This window comes from Vicugna pacos, chromosome 12, assembly GCF_048564905.1.
Source record: "Vicugna pacos chromosome 12, VicPac4, whole genome shotgun sequence".
Classification (NCBI taxonomy): Eukaryota; Metazoa; Chordata; class Mammalia; order Artiodactyla; family Camelidae; genus Vicugna; species Vicugna pacos.
This window is the reverse complement of record NC_132998.1, coordinates 61,910,223-61,937,892: the sequence shown is the minus strand read 5'-3', so window position 1 is coordinate 61,937,892 and position 27,670 is coordinate 61,910,223. Positions and strand designations below refer to the sequence as shown.

At 56.6% G+C, this 27,670-nt stretch overlaps 1 protein-coding gene across 5 annotated transcripts; it reads left to right on the top strand.

Moving 5' to 3' along the window:
* The first annotated feature begins 185 nt into the window (after positions 1-185).
* On the top strand, positions 186-27,219 carry SULT4A1 (sulfotransferase family 4A member 1). 5 transcript variants are annotated; one of them, XR_012078699.1, is made up of 8 exons: positions 186-423; positions 14,270-14,400; positions 15,442-15,522; positions 16,656-16,782; positions 20,021-20,115; positions 22,622-22,760; positions 24,101-26,313; positions 26,396-27,219. XR_012078699.1 is itself a non-coding variant. In XM_072973652.1 (7 exons), exons 1-7 carry the CDS (start codon positions 255-257, stop codon positions 25,816-25,818), a joined length of 855 nt encoding a protein of 284 aa, XP_072829753.1. In that variant the 5' UTR covers positions 186-254; the 3' UTR covers positions 25,819-27,219. The 5 variants fall into 5 exon arrangements, 3 of the variants coding, with proteins under 3 accessions (XP_072829753.1, XP_072829752.1, XP_072829751.1); XR_012078700.1 differs by lacking the exon at positions 26,396-27,219 and having other exon boundaries at positions 24,257-24,390; positions 25,706-25,821; XM_072973652.1 differs by having other exon boundaries at positions 25,706-27,219.
* Positions 27,220-27,670: the final 451 nt, after the last annotated feature.

Genomic DNA, 27,670 nt, shown 5'->3' with positions numbered 1-27,670 from the left:
GTCTGCGGAAGGCAGCGGGCGCCTGGGGGGCGGGGCCATGACGTCATACCGGCCAGGGCGCCGCGGCGTCGTGACGTCACAGCCACGGAGCGCCTTCTCCAGCGCCGGCTGGGGCGGGGCGCGGGCCGGGCGGCGCCGTGACGTCAAGCCTGCGGAGCGGCGCGCGGCGGCTGGGGGCGACGGGTGCGGGTGCGGGCGCGGGCGCGGGCGCGGGCGGCGCGGCTCCGGGGCCGGGCGGCGGCGGCGGCGGCGGCATGGCGGAGAGCGAGGCCGAGACCCCCAGCACGCCGGGCGAGTTCGAGAGCAAGTACTTCGAGTTCCACGGCGTGCGGCTGCCGCCCTTCTGCCGCGGGAAGATGGAGGAGATCGCCAACTTCCCGGTGCGGCCGAGCGATGTGTGGATCGTCACCTACCCCAAGTCCGGTGAGCCCCGCGCGGACCCCGCCCGGCCCGGCTCTGCGGCGCGCCCGCCCAGACGCCGCGCCCGCGCCGGGGGCTTCCTGCCAGGGGCGGCGGGAGGGCGGGGGCGCGGTGGTCGCCCTCGCCGCCCTGCCCACCACCCATCCCGCGCCCGGAACCCGACAGGGCGGGATGGAGGGTGGTCGGCCTGCATTTGGGGAAACCAAGACCAGAGACCTTCGGAGATGGGCCCGGCGTCCATGGCTGGACAGCTTCCCGTGGGGCCTCTTTGGCTGGAGCTGCCAGTAGAGTAGGCCCAGGCCAGGCACCCCTCCCTGCATCCCCTGCCATTGCCCGGCTGGCTGTGTGACCTTGGACAGTCACTTAACCTCTCTGTTCCTGGGCCCGGTTCAGCCTTTGATGAATGCGAAGTCCTGGTGATGATCTGGGAAGGGGATAAAACGGTCGTCAAGGCTGTGTGCGTCCCTCATTCCCTGCATGGGCCCCAGGTGGGGGATGGGACTGACCATGCCCGGAGTGCGTGCCTGCTGTGTTCTCTTGTTTCAGGGCCGCCTCCATCACCCAGGTCAGTCAGGACCCCGGGGCATTCACATTTCCTAGCATTAACTGACGTCATTTTCATGACAACCGGGTGAGGTGGAGATGGTCATCCTCACTTTACAATCTAGGTACTAAGGCCCAGAGAGGGGAAGTGGCTTGCCCAAGGTCACACAGCTGATGAGTGGCAGAGGCGAGATTTAAAGCCAGGCCCATGTGTGTCCAGGACCTGATATAAGAGATTATCCTGTAGTGTCTCTTCTGAGGTTTGTAAGGAAAAGAGGCAGCTTTTCTGTTCTTCGAACATACCTGCAGGTTTCCCTTGTTACCAGTTTGTTGGAGAGGGAGGGAGATGCCTGAAACCAGACAGTGCAGTGCGTCTGTCACCTGGTGTGGAGGGTGGCAGCCTTGAGGTTGTGCTGGATGAGCAGGGGTGTGGGTTGCTGGAAGTCCTGTACACTTGGCAGTCCTTGCTGTGTGGGGCCCCAACACCCAGGGGCAATAGGCGCAGTCCTCTGGTCAGGGGGCTGTGAGTGGAGCGGTGGGGAAAAGAATGGAGGTGCTGCTGAGCTGTCCTTGGGAAGAGGGAAAGGATGGAAGTGCGCCCTGGACGTTCCTTCCACTGCAGCCTCACAGCCCCTCATCCCAATCATGGGGTCCTGAGGGTGTGGGGATTCAGATTTGTTCAGATTTTATAGCCACAGATATCATTCAGACATGTAAGACCCCAGCTGGGTGTCAGGGGTGGGGGCTGTACTTTGGACCCTCACATTAAGTGAGATCAATAAAGACTAAAAATAGCCTCATGTCAGTTTAGGACAGGGTTTGCCTCCCTATGAATTGTGAAAACTTGGTTTGGGGAGCTCTTTAGGATTCTGGAATTGCAGATGAGCAATTGTGGTTCTGTGTTACACCCTCCATTTTGCAGCGAGGAGACCAAGGGTAAGAAGCTAAGTAGCTGGAAGGGTGGGGGAGGCACAGGATTAGCGCTTACTTGAAAAGCGTGTACTTGGGGCTTGTGGGGGATGCTTTAGAAGGGCCCTGTGTTGAGGGCCTGGTAGGGTTCTTTGGGGACCTTTCTTGGCACCTTGGTGGGGAATGAGGCATTAGTTTAAGGAGGTTTTCTAGATAACCCAAACTCACATCTTTTTTGTAACTTACATCTTTCAAAGACAATCAAAAGTATACCCTAGACTTTTTCACAAGGACAATAAACATGTGGCTCTTTCCCCTGGTGACAGAGAACACAGCAGTGGCTGGAGATCCTTATGTGGGGTCCCTTGTACAGAGCCCTAGAGAGCTCCCTTTGTAAAACTTAAAAAAAAAGAAAAATTCCCACAGCCCTGTGGCCTTTGCAGGCTCTGGGTGTTTCCCCATCCGGCCCTGGCTGCTCCTTTGACCTTTGACCTGAGGGCTGGGCGACCTGGACTGCCTTGTTAGAACTGCGTGTAAGCGGGAGCAAGTGACATTGGTCACTTCACAGCTGACTACCTGCCGTGCTCTCTCTTTGTAGCTCACAGAGTCACAGCAGACTCCCCTCGGGGCTCTCTGGTCCCAGTTGGTCTCCCATTTCACAGATGGGACAGGGAGGCGTTGGAGGTTAAGCCACTTGCCCAAGCCCGCGTGGCTGGTGGGAGGCTCGTCTTAGCAGACGCGAGCTCGGGAGTGAAGGGGAAGCAGAATTGGGGGTTTTGTGGAGGCCAGTTTACTCTGTTCCTTGTTTGCTTTCCTCCCGGTTCTCAACCTTGGCCCGGTCCATTCCTCTCCTCCACTCCATGGGATGGTGACAGGATAAATGAGAAGTTTTCTCAGGACAGATGACCTGCACTGTCGTAAACCAGTGCTTCCAAAGGCTTCCACCCCGCCCTCCTGCCACAGCCTGTAAAGTTCATTACATGAACGGTCAATCAGGGAACTGAAGATTGGTCCCAAAAATAGGCACTAAAGGTTCTTTCTCAACCGGAGGACAAGGGTCCTGGAAGTCATCTCTAGTGGCAGCTGGGGTAGCAGGACGAGCAGCCTCGGGGGCAGGATCTGGCTTCCGGCAAGTCATAGCCCTGAGGTGATTCCAAGCCCCCTTTTCCCTGCTGTGAAATCCACAGCATAAACTGCATCGTTGCCGCCCTGGTGCTGGGATCCTTTGAGGGGCTGTTCCTTTGAACTCAGGCGAGTCGCAGTTTGCGATGGGACCTAGGATGCCCTGGGAGTGGTGAAGCGGCCCCTTGCTGAGTCCCATGTGCCAGATGCTCTGCCACGTTAACCTGGAGGCTCAGAGAAGGCAGGAACTTGCTCAGAGACATGCAGCTGCCGAGAGACAGTTAGGTCTAATCAGGTCCCCAGTCCACAGCCAGCCTCTCCCCCTCCAGTGCAGGGTAGCTGGATTCAGGCCCCAAGGAGGAGGGAGGATCCCACCTTCTCTTGTGTACTTTTGATGGAAGTCTCAGACCACTGTGGGATTTTTATGGTTTCTGTCACTGCTCTGAGTCCTGCACATGGACTTCAGGTGGCCCAGTTCGTGTTTCCTTTTCCCCCTGCTTCCTCTCCCTGCCAGGAGTGGTCTGTAGGAGGTACTGGTGATTAGAGATTAAGAGCCTGGCTTTGGAGCTGGAAGTCCTGGATTTGAACTATGATGCTTACCTACTAGATGGCCCTGAGCAGATGACATCATCCCTTTGTGCTGTGGTTCCCAGAGGGGTGGGAGAGACCACCTCACCGCCTTGATGGGCCGCTGTGAGGATGAGTGAGATGCTGGGCTAGGGCTCCGCCTGTACCAGGTGCAGGGTGAGCACCAGAAAGGGCCGTGTATTGATGCTGGCTTTCGCTCCCCAAGCACCTGTGGTGCCCAGATGCTCTCCTAGGTGCTGGAGGTGCAGAGAGAAGTCCCATCTGGTGCCTGTTCTCGGTGAGCGATCAGTCTGCTGGGGGACAGGCAGCTACAGGGTGGTTGTTGCTGGGACCGGGGCAAGTAGAGGACCAGCAGAGGTCCCTTCCCCTGAAGAAACCACAAGGCCCCTTGGGTTTCCGGTGCCCAAGTCTAGGAGATCATTGGAAACTTGCAGGTGGCCTGAGCGAGAAAGGCCTACAGGGTCCCTTGTCCACGCCTGCCATCTCTGGTGGGGACAGGGGTTCACAGGGCTGGGGGATATCTGGTGTTAAAGGCAGTAATAACTAAATCCTGCTTTTGTGTGTGTGTTTCTGATATGTGAGCTCAGATGACAGGCTAACACTACGCTGTCCAGGACAGTAGCCTCTAGCCACAGGTGGATGTTGAAGGCTAATGAACTGAAATGAGATAAACTTAGATGTTCAGTTCCTCGGTAGCACTTGCCGTATTTCAAGTGCTCAGAGCTGCATGTGGCTGGTGGCTGTTGTATTGGACAGCACACGTGACACACTTCCATCATTGCCCCAAATTCTATGGGACAGTGCCAGTTCAGACCGTGGTCCCAGCAGTGGGAGCCGCTGTGCCTTCTGAGGAGGGCCCTTCTCATGATTGCTTGTTGATTGTCATTCATTCTTAAAGCCTCTTTGGTCCCAGGATTTTTGTAGCTTAAGTCTCATTGTGTCTGGGGAGATGTCTTGTAGCTGTCCCCGAGGTCCCAGAGCCTGGCTCTGGAATATGCTCCTTGCCTTGGCCAGAGTGCCCACCTCCTGATTTTATTTTCCTTTTGGTTCCCACCAGTCTTGAGGTGCATCCTCATTGTCTTGTCACTGACTAGGAGGGAAGCAGTGAAATGACTGTGGGGGAGAGAGTGTCTGGCTCCAGTTCTAGCCCTGTCACCACGTGACTTCAGTTTGCTTATGACAGGCGAGAGGCTTGGACCTGATGGTTCATTTAAGTCTTAAATTTTAGAATAACGTGGGGGTGTGTCTCCCTACTGAGGAGAGGGGGCTTGGGGAGCATTGTGAATGAGGCAGTGCTGTCCTCTAGGAACCTGCAGTGACACTGGGAAGCCAGGCTCCTCATGCTGAAAGCTGACCGACAGGCCAGGGTGGTCATTCTCAGTGTTAGGTCAGGGGCTGCTGGAAGGAGGGCTCAGAAGAGGAGGGTCACTGGAGGTCTGCATGGAGGAGGTGGGCTGAGTGGGATCACCGATTGCAGCTCCTGTCCCACTCTCTACCTTGTTTGAGTGTCAGAACAGTCACGTGTTCTCGTGATTGTTTCCTTTTTTGGATAGAAACAGGCCCAGTGAGGGGAAAGGGCGGTATCAGCATTTGAGTGTTTGGTTCTCACATGCACGTGGTGGAGATGAACCAGCGACAGGAGGAGCTGGAAGAGGGACAGCAGGGATGGGAACTGGCATCTGCCCAGCACCTGCTCTGGGCCGGACGCTCCCCAAGTTTTCACATCTGGTCATCACATTTCACTTTCCCACAGGCGGGGAGGAGGCTGCTCGTGGCCTCAATGCGGGTCAGGAAGTAGACTACACAATGTCCAGGGAGGGACTTGTCACCCTCCCTGAGCTCACATTTGTTCCAAGATCAGTGTGAATGTCCCCTCTTCCAGCTCCACCACACAGGGTGATGGTGCACCCCAACCCAGTGCTTAGTTGCTCGCCTTCCAGGAGAGCATGCAGAGGCCCAAAAGTGTAGTGGAAGGCCCCGTTTCCCTTTCTCTCCTCCTCTCTCTTCCTTCCCTTCGCTCTTATTCCAGCTGTTTGCACATAATCAAGAAGGCTTGGAATTAGGGGAGAGGGGGGCAAACCCAAGTGCCTGGGTGGGCCTCGGGAATGTTGCTTGGTGGGGCTTGGAAGAGAAAGCCTGGGGAAGACTCCACAGGGTTCTGGAGAAAGAAAGGAGCAGGGGCATCTGAAGGGAGCATCTTTCTGACGCCAGTGGAACAGGAAGAGACCCCGAGTCCCCTGTCTGAGCTCCAGGGTCTCATCCTGGGCTCCTCATTTCTCATTCCTCTTAGACAGAGATGACCTCTCTCCATTTCCCTCCCATATGCACTCTGTTACTTGCTTCTGTGGATCCTGCACCCAGGAAGCTCTCAGATCTGTCTATGCCTCTCAGCCCCTGCTATTGTCTTGGGGTTCTTCCTCTCTCACCTGGAGTATTGCGTGGCCTTCTCCCTTGGTTCACTTTCCATTCTGCAGCAGAAGTGACCGCTTAGAAACACAGATCTGACCGTGGGCACTCTCTCATTAGACCTCTTCACTGATGCCCTGTTGCCTTCAGGCAGTGGTGAACTCTGTAGCCTGTCCTTCTATTGTGGTCTCATTTCACCTGTTCTGCGCCCTTACTCGCCAGCCACATGGGACCGTCTGAGCACGCCTGGTTCTTTCTTCCCTCTAGTCTTCTGCTCCTTCCGTCTGCTGTGCTCTTCCCCTCCCTTCCCCCCCTCTCCTTTTCCTTCCTTCTAATTACCTGACGAGGATGTCCCATTTCAAAACTCTCATCTGTTCACTGTGGGACTGACCATCCTTCCTGTGTCTCCCTCCTATCTTTCAGCACTTGAGTGATGCCACTTCGTTGTCTCCTGGCTTGCATAGCTTCTGGTGAAAAGTCAGTTGTGATTCGTTGTTCCTTTTGGAATGAATCTGTTTTTCCCTCTGGTTGCCTTCAAGATTTTCTCTTTGTCTCTAATTTTTCTGCACTTGGAATGTTATGTGTCTAGGTATATTTTTTTTTTCGGGGAGAGGGATTTATCAATGCAAATATTTCTTTAGTCCAGTTCTCTCTTCTTTTGAGATTCCACTTATGTACGTGATGGACTCTTCAGTGCTGTCCCACAGCTCCTTCTCTTTGTGTTTCAGCTTGGGTCATTTCTGTTGACTTATCTTCAGGCTTGTTCTTCCTTCTACTGTGTCAGGTCTACTGGTGAGCCCTTGGAAGCATTCTCTACTTCTGTTGCTGTGTTTTTATTTTTCCTATGGCATTTCCATTGTAGTTTCCATATCTCTGCTGAAATACCCATCTGTTCATGTACCTGGTCCACCTTCTCCATGAAATCCTCTAACATTTTAACCAGATTAATTTAAATTCTTTTGAGTCTGGTTCTGTTGAGTGTTTTGTCTCTTGACAGTGGAATAATTTCTTTTCCTTGCGTTTTTAAAAATAAGTAGTGCTTATTTATTTAAAATTTTTTTGAGGGGGGCAGGTAATTCGGTTTATTTATTTATTTATTTTTAGAGAAGGCACTGGCGACTGAACCCAGGACCCTGCGCTTGCTAAGCATGTGCTCTAGGGCTCGAGCGATAGCCTCCCCCTTAATGAGCAGTACTTTTGGATTGAATGCGGACTTAGTGTGCCAGCAGTAGCGCCTGCAGTCACTTGTATTTATGCTTGGAAATGGGCCTGTCTTTTCCTGCCAGGCCATTAGTGTAGGTGGCAAGTCGGTCTGGTAGGAGTTGGGCTGCACTGGGGTTCTGTCACTCTGGCCACTTGCGTGACTGCGGGTTTTAATTCCTGTAGCGTCACCTTGTGCTGAGCATGGGGGTTGAGCTTCCAGAGGTTCTTTCCTCAGTGTTCCTGCCGTACCTTCAGCTTTCGGTCTGAGTCTTAGAAAGGTTTCTCCCCCCCGCCTTGCCCCTCCCCTCAGCGGTGGGCTGCCGTTACTTGTTGCTCCGCTTTACTAGCTGAGGGAGGAGGGTTTTGACTGGGAGGTCCTCTGTCATCTGGTCCAGCTGCAGTCGCAGGCAGGCTCTGGCTTCCTGGGTCTTGGTGGGCTTTCTCGGTGATCCCCCTTAGTGGCAGCCAGCTCTGCCTTGCTGGTGGGTCTTGTGCAGGAAAGGGTTTCACATCCCTCTTTGGCACCTGGGGGGTCTCAGAGTCCAGAGATGGGCTCCTGCCCCGCCCAGAAGGCAGTTCTTTTCTTTCTCCCCGTCTCTAGCCATGTGGGGTCCTCACCAGTGCCCTGGGTGGGAGGGGGACAGGTTTTGCTTCCCCTCCCTCAGTGGCTTGCAGCATTCTTCCCACAGAGAAGGGTCCTGGCAGAGTCTTTTCCTTTCCTGCAGCCGTGATGCTGAGGAACACTGTCTCTACCCTGTCTCCCCAGTCTCTCTCATGAGCACCTGGTGAGTCTGCAGAGAAGAGTCTGTTTGGTGCCAGCTCTCTCCTTGGGTCTCTTGCTCTGTAAGCCCGCAGTTAGCCTTTGTAACTTTGTGGAAATTCTACCTGAGCATAGCACCTGGCTTCTCTTCCTCCTGGACGCGTCTTCCTGGGGTTCCAGCCTGCCATCTGCCCTGCAGCTTCAGCTCTCTGACGGGTGTGGTGTGTTTATGTGCGTGTGAGTGTGTGGTATATGGGTGTGGTGTGTGGTGTGTGTGTGTGTGTGTGTATGTTGAAGCACTCTAGTTCTGGAGTCTGACAGTTTTCGGTCCTGGGTTCATGGCCCACCCGTGTCTGTGGCCCCAGGCAGCTCAGCGCTGAGTCCGCCTGTGTGTGAAGCGTGACGTCGGAAGCCGCCGAGGGGCTTGTGTGGCTCAGATGAGGCCGCGGCTGCATGAGTCCCTGGAACGGTGCCTGGACGCCGCGCTGTCCTCGGCTGCCGTTGGGGCCACAGGGCATCTTGTGTGAGCAGCATGGGCCTCTCGTCCTGGTTCCCGTCCACGTGCAGCTTGGGCCTGGGAACGGGCAGTCGTCCTCGGTCTCCGCGTCCTCACGCGTGTCAGGACTGCCTTGAGAGCTGAGACGGTGTATGTGAACATTCCCAGGATGGGGGCAGGTGCGGAGGAGGGTGCCTCACCTTTGCTCTTTCCTTCCTGAGGAGGAGTGTTCAGGAGGCCTCAGCATCTGTTGGGAGAGCGAGCCCCACCCCTGCTGAGAGGCCTGCAGGAGCCCAGCCCTGGGTCGTGTGTCCAGCCCTGCTGGCTGCAGCTTCAGATGCTCAGCTGTTGCTTTTTTCGAGGGAGCTGGACAGATCCTGGCTGGGGCTTCTTGATGTCTGGCAACTGCAGAATGCCCGTGGGGCCAGTGCTGCTCTCTGCTTCCTCTTAAAACCTCACTGCCTAACAATCAGGTAGAAAGGAGGGGCGGTGACTGCAGAGTTTGGAAGCTCAGATGTGGTGGCTGAGCGTTAACCGACTTTGCAGGTAGAGACCCTGATGACAGCAGACGGGGAGGGCGACAGCTTACTGTAGAGCTGCAGGAATTGTGCACCTAGCACCTTGGGGTGGCAGCCATGATACAGGGAGGGCAGGAGGCTATTGCAAAGACAGGTGTCTTTGGGGGAAGCTGATCCAGAGAGGCTGTGGATTTGGGGGTGTCAGGCACAGCTGGAGGCTGGGATATGGTGCTGAGTTGGATGTGGAGGTCATGTGACAATGATGCACCTGCAGGGAAGGTTCCAGCCCCCTCCCCTCCTTGTATCCTGGAGTGCCTGTGGTCCCCCAGGGCAGAGAGGGGAGGTATCTTCTCTGGAGAAATTGACCCCAAAGAAAAGACTTATAAATATTTGTCTGTGGGCATCTCCCATCTCAGCTGTGAGAGCACCCAGGCCGGGGCTGCGTTCCCAGACACATGGATCCCTGCAGTCAGCAAGCCTTGCTCACTCACAGACAGCTGCGGCCAGTGGCTCATTTTAACCTGTGAATGGACTCAGGGTCTCCAGATCCTAATGTCTCCAACACAAAGGACAGAGACCTGCAAAAACAAAACAAAACAAGCAGCAAAAAGAGTTCAGAGGAATCAAGGACAATGTGCAGAGCAGAAGAAAACCTAAAAAAACAGAACACCTACACCCCTAGCCCTCTGTGAGCCCTCAGAGAGTTAAGGCAGATGTGTGTTCACTAAAGAAAGCAGGTGCACCAGGAAGGATCAAGGAAGGATCATGAAAGAACTCTTGGGGATTAAAGAGGTGGTAGTTGAAATTTTTAAAACTCACTTGTGAGGTTTGGATAGTCATGGAGAAGAAATACCCCAGGGAACAGAACAAAAATGTTTACAAATTGGTGATGAGTAGGTGCAAAAAGATAAGAAAATAGGAAGATCTCAGAGTTCCAGAGAGAACAGAGAAGGGGCGAGAGCAAAGTATTGAAACCAGGATTTCCAGAACCCCAGGACTTGAGTTACAGACCCCCTCGTCCCTGACAGCACCCCGGGCTGATGGATGAGAAGAAGACCATGCTCAAGCCCTTACTGGAAAATCCCAAACCTGAGATGAGGAGAATATCTCAAAGCCTACAGAGATAAAAACGGGCCACTTTCAAAGGACGAGGAACCTGGACCTGAGAGTTCTCCACACAGCACTGGCACCTGGAAGATGGGAGCAGTGCGTTCAGGGTTCTGAGGGGATGTGGTCTCCAGCCTGGAATTGTACACCCAGCCAGACTGCCAGCCCCGGGTGAGCAGAAACGGATGAGCTTTCATCTCAGACAGCCGTCAAGCTCAGGAGGCAGCTGGAGGGTAGGCCCTGCCACCGCGTGAGAGGACATCTACGAGGGGGTTGTGGACAAAGGACATGGTCCGTCCCGCCCGAGGGAGATCACGGGAAGATGGTTGTAGGGAGCCAGGGGGCAGGGGTGTGACCCCAAGAAATACATGGACCTGAGAGAGCACCCTGTGTATTTGGCCATCTGGAGAGGGTTTGCTATGGAATTGGAGAAATAATTATTAATAGGTACATAGAAAACCAAGCAAGCAAGCAAAGAAAAAGCAAAATCTTCTACAAGAAAAGAAGTGTAATCATTTCATGGTGTACTTTGAATTAGGCCAAACATTGTGCCTGGGCAATGCAGGAACTTGGCTGGGTCGTCACCTTCCTTAGTCTCAGGACATATTGATGGTGAAATGACAGTCTAAGCACAGAAGGTAATTGAGGGTAAGGGAACAATCAGCAAAGATTGCTCTGGGTATGACTGGGGTTGAGGGGAACAAGATTTTCTGTATGTATCTTTGACTTTTAAACTGGATACACATGTGATTTTGGTAAATAATAAAAATGAATAGAAATTCCAAATGGTTCCGGCTCCAGGATCCTGGTGGTTAGGGGCCCAGTTCTGACTGGCTCTGAGGGCAGAGTTTTGGTGGGAATTTTCATGGGCTCCACTGCAGCGTTGTGCCGGGTCAGGCTGGATGCCAGTGGTTTCCGGTAGGTCTCGGCCCGGGAGGCCCAGGGCCAGAATCACTGCCGCCACCGCAGGGCTGCCCAGGAGTGATTTCACTGCTGTCAGCAAAAGCGCTCCTGTAAACGATCGCGTAGCATCTGCTGACTTGAAAACGAGCTGTTGGAAAGTGTGTGGCTTGTGTTACTCCCTGCCCGGCCAGCCCTGTGTGTATCTGGGTTGAAAGCCTGGCTCTCCTCTGCCTCACCTTGGACTTGCGGGGAGGCAGACTGGCTTCCTGCCGCAAGCTCATCTCCCCGCGGAGGGTTCAGACGTGGGGGGATGGAGGGGTGGGGGCTCAGCCCCCACTTTGCCTGCACCAGCTTTTGTACATCTTGTCCGGTGGCTACAGGAGTGGAGGAGGTCCCAGTCTACACTGTGGCCCGGGATGGGCCCCGCCCAGACTCTCCGCTTTTACCCCCTTCTCCTCCCAGGGTGCTGGGGAGGCCATGCAGGAAGCGGGGACTCAGACCTGGGTTCCCACCCCAGATCTAGCTCTCCCCTTCCCAGCTGTGGGATCTTGAACTAGAACCAGAACTCCGAGCTTCTGTTTCCTTATCTGAACTGAATGTGCTTTTAAAACCTCTCTCTGCCTTGTGTGGGCGGTGCTCCAGGTGTCACCTGTCATGTGGGGCATGGCTTTGATGGGAGGGCACAAGTCCCGTGTTCGGTTGAGGCTGCCCACTGCAGTGGGAGGCTGCGGTGTGTTCGGGTGTTAGGAGTCCTGGTGAGCGGTGCCTATCCCGTGTTAGGGGCTCAGAGCCCGGCTCTCTTGTACAGCCTCTGGCCCCGAGCCGGTCTCATCTGGCCCTTCCGCTCATCCTCTTCTTTGGCCCAGCAGCCTGTGAAGAAGCAGGGACTCCCAGGGCCAGCCCTCAGCGCAGGCTGGTTGAATGGACAGAGGGGTGGTGGGTGGATACCCCTCTCAGGGGCCAGACCACCGGGTCCTGAGCAAGGACGGCGACCTAATCCCAGTCCTCAGCAGGCAGGAGGGTGGGGGCCTCTGTAGAAAGGACACAAGCTCTGTGACTCGGGCCTGCGTCCAGGTCCTGGCCTTCACGTTCCTCTGTGAGATGGGGATGGCAGTCCTGCCTGGCAGGAGATAAGGTGGAGTCTGGTGCCTTGGCTCTGCCTTCCTAAGAGCACTGTGGCTCGGAGCTGAGGCTGCCAAGATGGGACAGATGTCCATCCAGATGTGGACGGGAAGCCCCTGCGTGGCCCCTCCGCCCTCGCCCCACCCTCTGGGCCCGGCTGCAGTGCCTGCCTGGCCTGGCACCCAGCACAACAGCCACCGGGGAGCTTGGGTGGGGAGTCCTGGGGTGACTTGGAAGGAACAGCATGCTCTGTCTCAGGGACCATGAGTTCATGGGTGACGCTGGAGGGGTCCCTGCTCTGGGAAGTGGGCACTGCCGCCACCTCTGGGGACGGGCTGGGGCTGCGTCCACTGCCTTGGTTACCAGTCCTTCAGACAGAAGGTGTTGCTGCGGCCCCACTGGGTGATGAGCAGGGGGGCTCCACTGGGGTCCCGGCTCCAAGAGGAGGCCCGCGGGGCAGCCAGGCCTGCTGCTGGCCGTGGACACAGGTGAGCAGGAGGAAGCCGGCTGGGAAGGGAGCTCTGAGCGGGGAAGCCTGGGGGGCGCGTCCCCGGCTCAGGAGAGAGTTGGCTGGGGTCAGGAGGGTCACAGACGCCACTCTGACCCTGTGTCCCCTGGAGAAGAGGGGATGTCTGAGCCGGCTGCGTGCCGTCCTTCAGGCCGAGCGTGTTTATTTAGCACCTGCTCTGTGCTGGGAACCGTGTTAGGAATGCGATGTGAATGTGGTCAGCAGGAAAGCAACCCTCGGGTGTCCACGCCCTGATCCCTGGAGCCCGGGAGGGAGGAGTAAGGTTGCTTACCAGCTGCCCTTCAGACGGGGATTATCCTCGGCCATCTGGGAGTGCTCAGTGTGAGCAGAGGGGTCCTGACAGGGGAGGAGGGAGGCGGGAGGGTGCGCTAGTCCTGCAGTGTGACCAGAGGCTGGAAAAGGTGAGAAACGGGTTCTCCCGGGAGCCCAGGAGGGGACGCAGCCTTGCCAACACCTTGATTTTAACACAGTGAGACCTGTGCTGGCCTCCTGGCCTCTAGACCTACAGGATAATAACTTTGTGTAGTTCTAGGCTGCTGAGTTTGTGCTAATTCATTACAGCAACCATGGAAACTAATATAGAACTAAGACACACTCCCTGCCCCCCGTCAGCTCCGCTGTGGTGCGCAGAGTGCTGAGTGCAGTTGGACAAGAGGTACAGGGCCCTCGGGGTTGGGGAAGGGCAGCTGGTGAGACTCGGAGAGGTCAGGAAGGCCTCTGAGGCAGTGGCCCAAAGAGCAAGTCCAAGTTGACCAGGCAGAAGGGCAGCCTGTAGACCGGGGCCGCAGGGTACTGAGCTTGGGGAGATGGAAGACTGGCCGCAGCAGAGTGTCAGGGTGGGGAGAGGAGGCTGGGGGCCAAGTAGGGCTGCATCCCTGGATGTGAGAACGGCGGGGTTGGGTAGGGGTCCAGGCATGGCAGCCAGCATAGTAGATGGAGAGACTGAGTGTGGGCTACAGGGGTGCGGGAAGGGAGCACTAAAAATAGGTCCTGAAGGCCTCACTGAGAGAGGCCTCTTTTGGTGGAAACTGCCTGCAGTCCGAATTTCTAAGGGCATGGTCCCCCACCCCCACCCTTAGTGCAGCTGCCCTAAGCTGCTGGGTAGATGGGCCTCCCCAGGAGCAGCCAGCAGGTGGGAATGATACACCAGCTGTGACTTTGGGCACAGTTAGGCCCCAGGAGTCTCATCTGTAAATGGGGGTGATGATCCCCCCATCTCAGGTTGGTGGGAGGGTCCTGTGGTTAATGGACAGAAGTTCTTTCTGTTTGAATTGAAGAGCTGCCACAACACTTTCTACCTTCAGGGCCTTTACTCCTAAACTGCCTCCTCCAGGAAGTCTTCCTTGATTGACACATCCCCTTCTGATTACTTAGTGTCTAGGGTTTGCTCGTGCATTCAGAAAATGAGGCTTGAGCGTGGCCATGTGCTGGCTCACCTGGTACAGCAAAGAACCAGGCAGAACCACTCATGCCCTTATGAAGGGAGGGGTGGGAGTCCCTAGACTCGAGGCGCTCTGGGACCCCCCCCCCCGCCCCAGCCCTGTGGCCCATCAGCCCTCTTCTTGGGTGGCAGGTGCTGACCCAAGAGCTGGCTGGCCCTCGGGTTTCCTCTGAGCGCCCCTCCTCGGCTTCTCTCCCTCCAGGCACGAGCTTGCTGCAGGAGGTGGTCTACCTGGTGAGCCAGGGGGCCGACCCCGACGAGATCGGCCTGATGAACATTGACGAGCAGCTCCCGGTCCTGGAGTACCCGCAGCCAGGCCTGGACATCATCAAGGTAGGCTCGGGGCCCAGCCCACCTGCTCGGGGTGTTTCCGCCTGAGTGACGGTTGCTCCTGAGGGGTTCCTGGGGGCCCCGTGGGTGGAGGGGGCCCCATGGGTGGAGGGAGAGCAGGGAGCTCCCGGTACCCCCAGGGAGCCTAGAGAGAGACTGACAGGCCTGACCTGGTGACCGTGACCCTGGAATTGAACCAGTGGGTGCTGAGGGTGACTTAGGGGTGGAAGGAGGCTGGTGCCCAGGGTTAGGGGGGACGGGGCAGTGTCGGGGTGAGGTGCCCCTGCTCCACTTCCCCTCCGGCCGCCCGCTGTGGCTCACCCCGTCTGTTGCGGGAACTGGGTCAGATGCGTTTGCATCAAATATTTGGTATCAAGACTGAAATAAATGTGATCCCCAAATCCCATCCATCCTGCCCCTCAGACATGCCCAGAATGTTTTCTCCCCACCCTCCCCTCTGCCACTTTAGTTCAGGCCTCATTTCCTGCGTGGCCTGCCTGTCCTTTCTCCCCATGGACAGGCCTTCTGAAACACAGCTTTGAGGGTGCCCCCACCCCCTGCATCATTGTCCCTTGTGAGCTGGTCTCTGCACCCCTCCTGCAGCGACAGCTCACCTGCGTCCACCCCTCTCACCCCTCTGTTGGCCACAGCACTTCGGCCCCTGGTGACTCATCCACCGTGCCCTCAGCAGAGCGGCAATGGGTGCCTGCCACCCTTTTCCCGCCGAGAACTGAGCTGGCAGGGCGATGTCACAGCCCTCGCAGAACTTACATTCCAGTGAGGGAGCTGACTGGACAGGAAAGCTGAGAGTCCTGGTGCTCAAGGGGTGACCACCCCAGATGGGAGCAGAGCAGGATGGAACGGGGCAGGCCTCTCAGGGGACACGTCTGAGTCAGGGCCTGGGAGAGGGAGGGCCGGGCACATCCCAGGAGCAGCAGGAAGCCCTCAGTCCGGCAGCCTCTGCGCCTCGTGCCCCGGGCTGTTAGGCTGGATGAGCACCTGCGCGTCCTCTGAGCGCCCGCCGCCCCTCTGACCCCGCTGCAGGAACTGACGTCACCCCGCCTCATCAAAAGCCACCTCCCCTACCGCTTCCTGCCCTCCGACCTCCACAACGGCGACTCCAAGGTAACCCCCGCCCCCGAACCGGAGGCTGACAGGCCCTTCCAAGTGGTGGTCTGTCCCAGGTGTGAGTTCCCAGAGAGCCTCGGGGTGGTGACCCCCGTGGGGGCTGTTTTTGAGCCAATATCTCTAGCTTTTATCCATGTTTCTAATTTGGCTTGTCCTCTCAGTTGAACTTGAACTTGAAAGTCCAGCCTCTGCCTGTTTAAGGCCCAAGGACTCATGGCTGCTTTCAGTGTCTCTGATTTTTCCTATTTTCTCAACTGCATTAGATATATGAATCACTTCACCTGTAATTCTCATCACCAGGGTCAGGACTGTAATTTTTCTGTCTTCTGCTGATTTTAAAGTAGTGCTTAGAGGCACCCCAATGTTCATAGCAGCATTACTGACAACTGCCAAGATATGAAAGTGACCTGAGTGTCCATCAGCAGGTGAATGGATAAAGATGTGGTGTATGTATACAGTGGAATACTACTCAGCCATAAAAAAGAATGGAAAACTTGCCATTTGCAACAGTGTAGATGGACTTGAAGGGTATTATGCCAAGTGAAATAAGTCAGACAGAGAAAGATGAATACTGTATGATATCACTTACATGTGTAATCTAAAGAATAAAACAAACTAGTGACTATAACAAAAAAGCAGCAGACTCACAGGTACAGAGAACAAAGTGGTGGTTACCAGTGGGGAGAGGGACGAGGGATGGGGGAAGATAGGGGTAGGGGAGTAAGAGGTACAAACTGTTACATATAAAATAAGCTACAAGGATTTGTTGTACAACATGGGGAATATAGTCAATATTTTATAACCTTTAAAAATTGTGCATCACTATATAGTACACCTGTAACTTATGTTGTACAGCAACTATGCTTCAGTTAAAAAAAATGAAGTAGTGCTAAAGGACAGAAATATGATAAAACTCTGAAATAACTCCTAGCTGGTCCTATTGTATGGACAGGAGTGCATCTCTGCTGAAACAGTGACAGTGAGGAAGCCTCTGCCTTGTGCACAAGGGGCTGACCTCGCTGTGGGAAGCGGGGTCAGAAGGGTGGGTTGTAGGTCAGTGGAGCCCGCACCGGGCGGCCGGCCTGGAACAGAGGGTCACAGACCAAGCTGGTCCATCCCGCCCTCCGCAGGTCATATACATGGCTCGGAACCCCAAGGACCTGGTGGTGTCGTATTACCAGTTCCACCGCTCCCTGCGGACCATGAGCTATCGAGGCACTTTCCAGGAATTCTGCCGGAGATTCATGAATGACAAGTGTAAGTGTTTCAGCCTGTGTGACCTTACAGCAAGGACACTAAGTATTCACTGAACACCCATGAGTGCTTCATGTCGCACCCCAATAACCACGGGGGTCACCTGCTTTCCCACTGGTGGGCGGAGGAGCTGGGGCTAAGGGGCGTCGGGGGCGCATCCCGGGTTGAGCCGGTGCTGGGTAGTGTGGGTGAGCACCGCGGAGGCCCTTCTCTCCTACCATGTCCTTGGGGTTCTGAGAGGTTCCCCAGTTAAATGCAACCCCCTTCCTGCCTGGATTCTGAGCAGTGAGGTACCTCTATTGTCGGTGCCAGAGGTCAGGTTAGAGGCTGTGGCTTCGTGTGAGAGCCCTGCGGGCCTTTTGCTGGACTTGAGGATCAAGCTTGGACCCCAGCCCCAGGCCAGTGTGATGGGTGGGGTGCACTTTGGGGGACAGAGGGAGGCCATGCTCTGTGTAAGAAGCTTGTTCCCAGGGGAGAGGGGTGAGCTGGGGCCACGTGTGCTGGGCCCTTCCATGTCTCCCTGCCCTGGGGCGGAGCAGGCCTGGTCACATCCGCTACACTGGGCCCAGGGAGGGAGCCATCCCTTTGACCGCGTGGTTGGCAGCTCCTCATTATGGTTCTGCACCCATCTGAAAATGTACTTCCTGTTTTATTTCCCAGCTCAAGTAACCCTCTGCCTTATTGTCCACCTGTTCAGCCCAATCAGGGGTTGAGCTTCTATGGCAAGTTAAGGATAGAGTGCGTGGTGATGATCCTGGAGTACAGTGCCCCGAATCTGAATGGAACCCAGGGCGGCCCCCTGGAGCTGCCTCCTGAGCCTGGTTGAAGGCCAGACCCCACTCAGTGCACCCATGCATGAGCCACCCCCAGTGCCTGAAGGCGCTCTGTCCCTGCCCTTGAACCTTTGCTTCAGCTGTGCCGTGGGAGGAGGGCTGAAGGCCTCTGTCCAGCCTCCCTTCCCCCCAGCCCACCCACCATCTGGCTCTGGCCCCTCATGGTCTGCCAGGCATTTGGAGCAGGCCACTCTTGTGGTTCCCAAAGCTGTGTTTTTAAATCCCAGCAGGTGTTCCTCCCTTTTTTAGAACCAGCCACCCGCGTGGGGACCATGCCATCGTAAAGAGCAGGTATCCATCAAGTTCAGACTGACCCTTGGTGCAGGGCTTAAAGCCTCCTGCTCAGGCCAGAGCAGTTGAAAGTTATCTCATACAGGCCTCTCCACGTTGGGAAGGTCCCAGCCCAGCCCCCACTGAGGTTCAAGGCCACGCACACTTGCCCTGGTCCCTCCAAAGCCTCTTCACCTGAGTCCTCCGCCTCCCAGGCTCCCTTTATTCTCAGTGCTCAGAATCCCTGCTGTCCAGGAAGGGCGCCTTCCTTCTCTGTCCGAGGTCCTGAGGGACCTGAGCAGCAGAGGGCAGATCCCCCTGCTCACTAACACTGGGTCCCAGCAAGGCCTCTCGGCTGAATGCCTGTGCCTTGTGTTGATTCGTTCCTGCCCGTTTCTCCTTCGCCTTCCAGAGCCCCCTTCATTCCTCATAAAGTACTGGGTGAGTCCTTGGTGGTCTGAGGAGGGCCTTCTGCTCTGTGCTGGCCCCTAGGCCCCCCCACCCCCGGGACCCCTGACCGGCTGGCACCCGGGTCCCTCCGGAGCCCTCTTTGCGGGGGAGACTGCGGCTGTGCTGCCACCTGTGGCAGGAAGGCAGACAGAGGGGTGACGTCGGCTCCGGCCAGCTGGGTGGGAAATCGATCCCCTGCTTTCCTGGCCTCGCTCACACAAGTAAGTCCAAGAGACTGTCAGCGCCTTGGGGGCACAGGCCACGCTGTTTGAGGTGTGACTGCAGGGGCAGTAGCAGCCCCCCTGCCGCTCAGTGGACTCAGCAGTGGATTCAGCAGAACCCTTACCAGGGCCTTGGGGGTCGGACCCCCAGGGACCTCCACCAGGCACCAGCAGAGAGGAGGAGGCACCGGCACCGCCCCCGGTTGTGTCATCTCGGGTTCACGAGGAGGAGGAGATGCAGAAAGGTCCAGGGCCTGTCCAGTCACAGCCGGGGAGGGTGTGAAAGGCCAGGCTGCCTCAGTCCAAGCCCCCGCCCTCACTGCTCTGCTCTCCTGCCCGCCTCCCGTCGAGTCTTGTTATCTGCTTCTGACCCCGTGGTGGCCTTACATCCTTTACGGTCCCCATGCAGCCCTCGCCTCTGCTCACCGCTTCCCCTGCGGCCTCTTCCTCCATTTCATTGCCTGCTTCGCCCTTCCTGGTCCTTTGAGGCTTGTCCCAGTGTGGGAGGGGCCCTTCTGTGTGCACAGGGCCTCTTTCTGGTCACTCTGTGTCGTCGGCAGTCTCCTTGGTGGTTTCCCACCAGGCCGAAGGCCCCTCAAGCCCTCGACCTTAAAGGGGTATCCGCCGGGCCCAGTGTTTGCAAGGTGGACGGGCGCTTGGGTGAGTGGGGGTGCAGGCAGCGTGGCCACTCCTCTTGACCGGCCCCTGTCATCCAGCATGCCCGGGGCCCCTCACGTTCCTTGGCTGAGACCTTCTTATGATTAACATGGAAGTCCCTCGGAAGGCTCCCACGGGGACCCTTTTAGTGATGGGCATCTCCACTTGACAAGGTGGTGAGAATCAGTTTTTATGAAGAACGTTGTGAAGCAGCCTGGCTGCACTGATCAGGACGTCTGCCCGTGTGACCCCAGCCCCACACCAGAGCCCTAAGGAGTGCAGGAAGTGAGGGGCTGCCCTGTGCCAGGATAGGGCTGGTTGCCTCTCTCAGTCCCTGTGGCTTCCTGATTCTGCCTGGGGTTCTGCTGTGGCACCTGCCTGGCGGGCCCCATTCTCAGCTCTGTCCTGGAGCCTCCCACACCTCATTCTAACCGCAGCAGCGTAACTGACTGGTCCAGTATCCTGGTTTCTCTGGGCATCACTGTCTTCCCAGTCACCACTTGTTAGAGAAATTCATGGGTGCCGGGTCCCATCCATCCCAGGAGAAGAGGCCTTCACCCTAAGGGTCAGAGCTTCTAGGCATCGAGGCGGTGGGGGCTGTGGACCGTGGGCAGGAGAGTCTTAGGACCTGGGACTCGTGAAGGGGCTCGTGTGTGGGGCTGCCCCTGAAGCCCAGGACTTACTCTTTCTTCCTGAACGCAGCTTCTGGGCTGTAGGAGGGGAGCCTTCTGAAAGGGAAGGCAGGGAGCAAGGCCATCTCCCACAGGCCGCTCCCCCGTGACTGACTCACCTGTGCCCTTGTGTCCACAGTGGGCTACGGCTCCTGGTTTGAGCACGTGCAGGAGTTCTGGGAGCACCGCATGGACTCGAATGTGCTTTTCCTCAAGTACGAAGACATGCACCGGGTGAGTGTGGCGGAAGCAGGTACCTGGGGCTGCTCCCGCTACCAGAGCCTCTGGGAGCGCGCACGCGGGGAGGGCGGAGCCTGCAGGGAGCGTCGGGGACTCAGGAGCCCCAGGTGTCCCCTCACCACTGCCCTGAGCCCCGGCCAGGCTCAGCTTCAGGGTCAGGTAGCGTGCAGTGCGTTAGAAAAGCCCCATTTCTTACTGTGTTCCTGCTTCAACTGTCGCAGAGCAGCCAGACTGGCCCTGCTGCCACCCAGCACCCTCTCCGGAGGTGACCAGCTTGGGGCGATGGGCTAAGCTGGCAGAGTCCGAATTTCTCATCTTGGCCTGTTTGCCCGAGGGCAGCAGTTCTCAGACTGCTGAGGGACCCGATGGGTTTACCGGTGAATTGCTTCACAAGCCGAGTGTTTCTGAGGCCTGGCCCGGAGCTGGAGCCGGAGGCGGGCCTCGGGCGGCAGCCGTGAACGTGCCGGGCTGGGCGGCGGGGCCTCGCCCGGGCCCTCGAGAGCTTGCTGTCTGGCAGGGGCCGACGTGTGCGTCCCGGCCCCAGCACCAGCTGCGTCAACACTTCGCAAGCCGCGCTGTGGGCCGAGCGGTGCGAGGCCCCCACGCCCTGCCCTCCTGCGGGTCTGCCCCTCCCTGTCGCCCACAGGTGCCAGCCAGCTTCCTGCTGGCTTCCTTGCTGTTCCTTCAGCCCGTCGGGTGGGTTCTCTGTCTGGCACTCCACGCTTGCCGTGCCTCTGTCTGGAATGTTCTTCCCCAGTTGTCCACATGGGTCACTCCCTCGCTTCTTTCGGGCCTTTGTCCCCGTCAGTGATGCCTTCTGTGACCTTCACTTAGAGCCCCCATCACTTCTCTTTTTTATTTCATTTTCCGCATTTCTCGTCCTGCAGTGCATTTTACTGTTCAGAATTCATCTTACTTACTGTCTCCCGATCAGAGTGAGCTCTGGGGGCTGGGGTTCCATCTGTCTTGTTCACGCTTGTTAAGTTAGTGCCTGACACAGGCGAGGCCTTGGAACACTTGTTGAATGAATGGATGGCCTTCGAAGTAGAAACTCTCATCTCCTTTTCAGGAAACCAGAGGCTGTGCCATGTGCTGTGGGAAGACCCCGGAGGATGGGTTCGGGGGTTTCTGGGGCGCTGGTGGACGGGGCGGAGCATCCACAACCCCCGAGGGAGGCTGTGTGGCAGGAGTGTGGCTGCCTCGCTGCCATCGACTCTGCTTGTTCCTGAGCCCTGCATGTGGAACCAGGAGGCGTGTGTTGGTGTCTGGCCCTGCTCAGTGCGGTGTCTGCACGTCACCTGTGCCTGGAGAGGCAGAGACTTGTCGCTTCCCATCTCCATGCTGCGTTCTTCCACTGCACATGTTTGCCCATCCATTCGGGGCTGCCGGGCATTCGAGATGTTTCCATTCGAGGTGGTTGTGAATAGAGTGCTGTGGGTGTTCTGGTTCCCCGGGGGAAAGCGGGCATCTTTTCCATCGGGCCTGTGCTGGGGTCAGGGCGCGTGGCTCCGTGGTGCAGGCGGGGTGGGAGGAAAAGCCACAGGCCGTCTAGCTGCACACACACCTGTGGGGCCCAGATGCTGGCCGGGCAGGTTCTTCCTGGAGCCTCGATTGACTGAGCGATGAGTAACTTAGTATTGAAATACAAGGGAGTGGGACGCAAGGTTTACATGAACCTCAGAGCTAAACACAGCCTTAGTGCCAGGCTGCCCTGGACTCGGCCCAGAGGCTTCGTGATGCTTGTTGGCTTCATAAACCAGCAAGAGAGGAGACAGCCTCTAGCATCTTCCTGATGTGACCAAGACGCTGCCAGTGTTTGGGGGCTGCCTGGTGGCAGCTCAGGGCTCTGGGCAGAGCACTCGGTGATGCATAAGTTGAGAATATGAGGTGCTTTGGTGTTTTCCAGGGAGACGCTGGCAGCAGTGGGGAGGGGCTGCGTGGTGAGCAGTGTGTGGGGGCCCCTCCCGAGGCTGTTAGGCTGCATGGGTAATTCACCTGCTCCCGGGAATGGTGGAGCGATGGGCCTGGAGATGGCTTTGTGTCCGCAAGCCAAGTGTAACTGCATCTTGTTCCTTCTGCCTGGCAAGGTGGGCTGGCCCTGGAGCCTGCCTGGGGTCCGCAGGGGCCTCCCGGCTCTCCCAAGTGCCAGTCTAGACTCCAGCTGATGGCGTGGAAGGAGGATGAGGAAGAGGTTAAGCTGATCTTGCTCTTGGCACAGTTCCCAAGTGGTGTTACTCCTTGCTGCTGTTGAAAATGACCACAGCCATATTAAGACCTCATGTCTGCTTTCAAATTTCCCAGACAACCTGGATTTGAATCCCAGATCTGCTACCTGAGAGCTGAGTGCCCTTGGGCAGTCTCTTAACCTGGATTTTATTTCCAGACAAGGTCAATGCCAGGCTTGTCCTAGGGACTAGGTAAGGCTGTGTGTACCAAGTGCCCAGAGTCGTGTTTGGTAAATGTGTGGCCTCTGATGGGCTCTCCTGCTCGTGTCTTCCAGGACCTGGTGACGATGGTGGAGCAGCTGGCCAGGTTCCTGGGGGTGTCCTGTGACAAGGCCCAGCTGGAGTCCCTGACTGAGCACTGCCACCAACTGGTGGACCAGTGCTGCAACGCCGAGGCCCTGCCTGTGGGCCGGGGTATGTGCCCCTGCCCCCCTACCGCCCGCCTTCTCACTGCCTCTGCCTGGGAACCCAGGGCCCTCGTCCCCTTCCCTGCCGGGGTCCTCATGCTTTCTGGACCATTACCCTCATGTCAGTGTTTCACTGCCCTGCACCTCCTTTCTCCAGAGCCCTCTGCTTTGTGAGGGTCAAGAAGGTAATTGGAAAAGTGCTGTCAAGGGGCCCTGGAGCGACCCCTGCTGGTGTGTGCGCTGTGACCACGCACACAGTGTTGTAGTTCTCGGGGTGGCTGCCGGGATGTCTCAGGCTTCGTGGGCAAAGGGTGTTCGAGCGAGTGCCTTCCCAGGCGGCCCACAGGGCAGGTGTGAGGCTGTGCAGGTCTGAAGCACAGTGTGTGCAGACGACTCCCTTGAGCTTCTGTGGGCTGTGGAAGAGCAGAGGGAGGGGGCGGGAGGGTCCACACGAGGGGGTGCCAGTCCCCTGCTCCCTCCTGGGAGCCGGTGGTGCAGTGAGCAGCAGCTGCCCCATCTGGGGAAAGGTGTGTGTATGTAGGGTGTGTGCATGCGAGTAGGTGTGTGCGTGTGTAGGGTGTGTGCATGCGTGTAGGTGTGTGCATGTGTAGCTTTGTGTAGGTGTGTGTGCATGTGTGTAGGTGTGTGCCTGTAGCTGTGAGAGAGGAAGAGAGGAGGGGGTGCAGGCAGGAAGCGCAGCCCCACTGGAGTTGGCCAGCAGCCCTCCTGGAGGCCGATGCTCCCTCCAGGCAGCGAGAGCTCTGTCGGGCACCAGGCAGTTGGAGATGGGGAGGTGTCCCAGGAAGGAGTCGCCCCCCAGATCCACCTGGTGGGTTGCTCTCTGGGCCCTGAGGGCTCGTGGGATTTTCAGCGGTTTGTGGAGAGCTTGGGCATTAAAATCCCCTGCACCTGGTGGTGCCGAGGCCCTGTGAGCCACCTGCTGGCTTAGAGTCGCACCTGACTGGCTGCTGCGGACCAAGGCTGGTTCCCGGCTTTGAATTTGGAGCTCCCTCGGGTGTGAGAACGTTCCCAAAACAGTGCTGGGCGCTGCAGGCGGCTGCCCGGAGGGGAGAGAAGGGCTGGGCTCAGGCCCCACCTTTGGGCCTCTCTGGCCTTTTGTCCTCGCTCCGAAGAGGGCCGGTGGTGGCCGCCTTGGCTCTCGGGGCTGTTGGAAGGTGGGTGGAAGGCGCCTTTCCGTGAAGGCAGGGCAGGCGACTCTCTGGGAAGCAGACAGCAAACCACATCACCCTGTCATTTATTTCCTGGCTGCATCTTCACAAATGTTTATTATTTAAAATTTATTTGCTCTTTTTTGGTTTTGCTTTCGCTGTGTTTTGTTACCCTCAGATGTGACCTTCTCCGGATCCCTCTTCTGGTTCATTTGTGTGGTTGAGAAGCGTCGAGAACATGCTGCGTGCCATATGCTCCCTCCGACGTGTTTGTTTTATCATCGTTTACCTTGGTTTTGCTTTATTTCAGTTCTTTGATTTTGTTTTCTTTTAGCACATTGCCTCTTTGCTCAGAAGACCTCCTTGCGTTGGTGAGAACGCAGGGGCTCGAGCAGCCAGCTGCATTGCTTAAATTTGATTCATATCACAACATAAATTGCACTGTCTTGATTCCAAATCCTAAACCAGGTGGGTGACTCCTTTGATGAGCTCTCAGCTGCCTCAGCTGAGAAAAATTATCGTGGAAAAATGTATTTATGGTGTGGCTGGTCTAGAAGCTTCTAATTTTGCCCCTTAGGTATCATTAGAGGGTAGCAAGAAGAGTCTCTCTTGCTTTCTTCTCTCCACTACTTTCTTTTCTTTCTTCACTACCGAAGAGAAAATCCTTGTCACTTTGGTTATGTTAGCTCAGCATTCGCAGGGTTGCAATTTCATATCTGAGGTCCTTCCAGGACAAGGACGACTGCTAATAATGGAGCTAATGAAGGATGTTTGCTGGAGCCGGTTAGAGCTCTGATCTCAGAGATGCTGACGGTGAAGAGAGTTCTAAACTAGCATTTCAGCTCCCCCCGGGCGGTCACGGAAAAGCACGGTGCGGGCTCGGGGGCTGCGCCCATGGCTCCTGCAGGTGGGAAGTCAGGGCCCCACTCCTGACGCCTTCACAGTCGCCATGAACACGTGGCCAGGACAACTGGAGATCTTGGTGTTAAGGAAAGTGGGTTCAGCGGTTTTCAGTCATTTTGGGCACTTTCTTTCCTTTCCCTGCACGAGGGATGCCCAGACCCGGGCCTGCACAGCCGCCTGCAGGACCAGGGGCCTCGCAGGCTGGAGCCGCGCTGGCCGGCTGGCGGTGCCCCGACTCCTGTTGGTGTGGAGTGGGGAGCTCTGGCTGCAGCGCGCAGTCGGCCTCCAGGCTCCAAAGCTCATTCACCCACGGCTGCTTTATTCCCTGCTGTTGCACAGACAGGCGTCCTGAAGCTTTCACTGCTGACCTGTGGTCAGGCGGCTTCCTGCTCCCTATAAAATGTTTTGCCTTTTTGGATGATTTTTCCCCCCTTTTAAAATTCTCCAGAAACAAATGCCACCTTGGTGGAGCTGTTGAGTCCAGTGAACAGTGATGTCACGGAGGCCTCAGACCCACGTGACGCCCAGAGCAGTAGATGTGTCCCCAGACCCTGTCCGTCCTCCGGGGTGTGGTGACTCGCCCGCCCTCTGCCTCGGTGCTGGGGATTCAGCAGTGAACGGGGCCAAGCCCGTCCTCAAGGGCCTCAGCTCTGCGCACCCGTGGTGCCAGGCTTACTGCGCTGGGAACAACTGGGCTCTGGGAAGTGGGTCAGCGTGTAGTGCAGGTGGCTTGTCCTGCCCCCATAGGCCAGGTTCAGAGGGGTCCAGGAGTAGGTCTGGAACCTTCCAGATCCATTGCCAAGGCTTCCTTTGGTTTGGTAGTTGGCTGCCGCTTGTGCACAAGTGAACTCAGCACGTTCTGGTCTTGTCTGTGTTTCAGGAAGAGTCGGGCTATGGAAGGATATCTTCACTGTCTCCATGAACGAGAAGTTTGACTTGGTGTACAAACAGAAGATGGGAAAGTGTGACCTCACGTTTGACTTTTATTTATAATCAAACAACAGCAAACTTGCATGCTCATGGTCCCCGACACTATAGCTAAAGTCCCGTTTGCACTTATTTGTTACTTGCTGGACAAACTCTGGAAGCAGAGTGAAGCCCGGGGGGGGGGGGAGGGAAACGCTGGAGAAATCAGAGGAAATGGGAGTATTTCTGACCCAGAGCAGCTGTCTTGCCTTTGGAATTTGAAGTATACATGTCTGATTATAAAGATTGCAGTTCTGACGGCCTGTCCCATGGGTCTCAAGTCTGTGACATATGCAACTAGAATGTCTACCTTTTACAACCCACATTATTTATTGTATTTTATAGAGCTTTTCACTGGAAATCTAAATAAATGTCAGTAAACCAAATAAAAGTTCATTTCCGAGGGGACTCAGGAGCGAGCCACACCCAAACAGTAGAAGGATCTCAGGGTTGACTCTTTATTTTTGTAGTTTTAGTCTGTAAGGCACAGCCGTTCGGTTCTCGCCTGGTTCTGAGATGCAGGTGAGGACAAGGGTGAGCTGGGTGTGGGGGGACGTGTTTCTCCTGGTGGAGTTCAGGTCTCAGTCACCTCCCTAAAATGCAGCGGGAACTGCTCACGAGGGCGATGTCAGAGAGGATGCCCTGCGGCCGGAGAGCCTGGCGCGCGCTCATACAGGGAACCCAGCGGAACGCCGATGCCGAGACTGGAGACCCCGCCACAGAGACACTGAGTCCACTTGGAACCCGGGTTTTTGTTCCGCCGTCTTACTTTCATCCCCTGAAGCTGAAACCTGCTTACGCTGGCAACCAGATGCTGGTAGTCAATTCTAGAACTCCTGGGTCTTTGCCAGTCAGTTGTTCCACCTGAGTCTGCAGCTCTCAGCCACGGAGACCCGGTTTGCAAGCTGAGCAGCCTGTCTCACCCAGATGGGGCTGGCGATGTCACCCCACTGTATCCAAGGAAGCGGAGGTGGGCTTGTCATCGACCCCCGACCTGCTTCATTAACTGGCCCACATTTTGCTGGAGAAGCGACAGAGACGGCCAGGTGAGCAGCAGGGCCGGTGGCCGGCGGGCACGCAGGTTGCCGCCGCGGTGGGACTGGGCTGTCTTGGCTGCTTACGTGGCTGGGAGGTGCCCGGAGTGGTGGTCAGAGGGGTCACCGCTGTCTAAGGGGTCTGCTGTGCATGCTGACTTTGCAAAGGGCAGATGTACACTTTGTTATTTGTTGAGAGCAGCTTGAACAGGGCCGGTGGTACGTGGCGCTGCGGTGGGCTTGGCAGCACTTTTTCTGTGTATCTGCGAGGGAGGCTGCTTTCTGTGAAATTTCTTTTCTATTTTTCTATTTTTAGTACTGTATGGGTCTTACTGAGCGCCACACGTGGTACTTCTGTGCTTGCTTGCGTCTTTAATAAAGACACGTCCCATGCCTTGTGTCCAGCTTGTGCTGACGGGTGGGGAAGGGGCCCCCGTGGTCCCCTGAGCGTTTCAGGGCGACGAGAGTAGCCCCGCTGACCCCCACCCCTGGAGCTGAGAAGATCCTGGCCCCGAGCTGGGTTTGGCTGTGTCACTCCAAGGGTTGACTTCCCCTCGCTGTTAGTCCACCCGCCTTTGGTATGTCTTTTAAGCTGCAGTGAAAGGAAGGGTTGGGGAAGGAGAAGAGCAGGGAGAGGTTCTGGTGCCCCCGGGGCCCGGGGTCTTGGCCTCTATCTTGGAAGGTCCCCTTTCGACATGGTGGGTGGCAGAGTGTCAGGGACCCAGCCAGCTGACTGCATTTCCCGAGTCCTCGTGGGAAGGTCCAGGACATTGTTTTACTTGGTAGAGCTTGGCCTTTCTGGAAAGTCAAGTTTATTTTCAAATGGACTAGTTCCCTGAAGTCTC

Bases quoted from the DNA above. Each gene is read 5' to 3' on its own strand.
- SULT4A1 (XM_072973650.1), top strand. From the start codon at position 255: ATGGCGGAGAGCGAGGCCGAGACCCCCAGCACGCCGGGCGAGTTCGAG. The intron at 14,401-15,441 runs GTAGGCTCGGGG...ACCCCGCTGCAG, and splicing joins CAGGCCTGGACATCATCAAG to GAACTGACGTCACCCCGCCT. The intron at 15,523-16,655 runs GTAACCCCCGCC...CGCCCTCCGCAG, and splicing joins TCCACAACGGCGACTCCAAG to GTCATATACATGGCTCGGAA.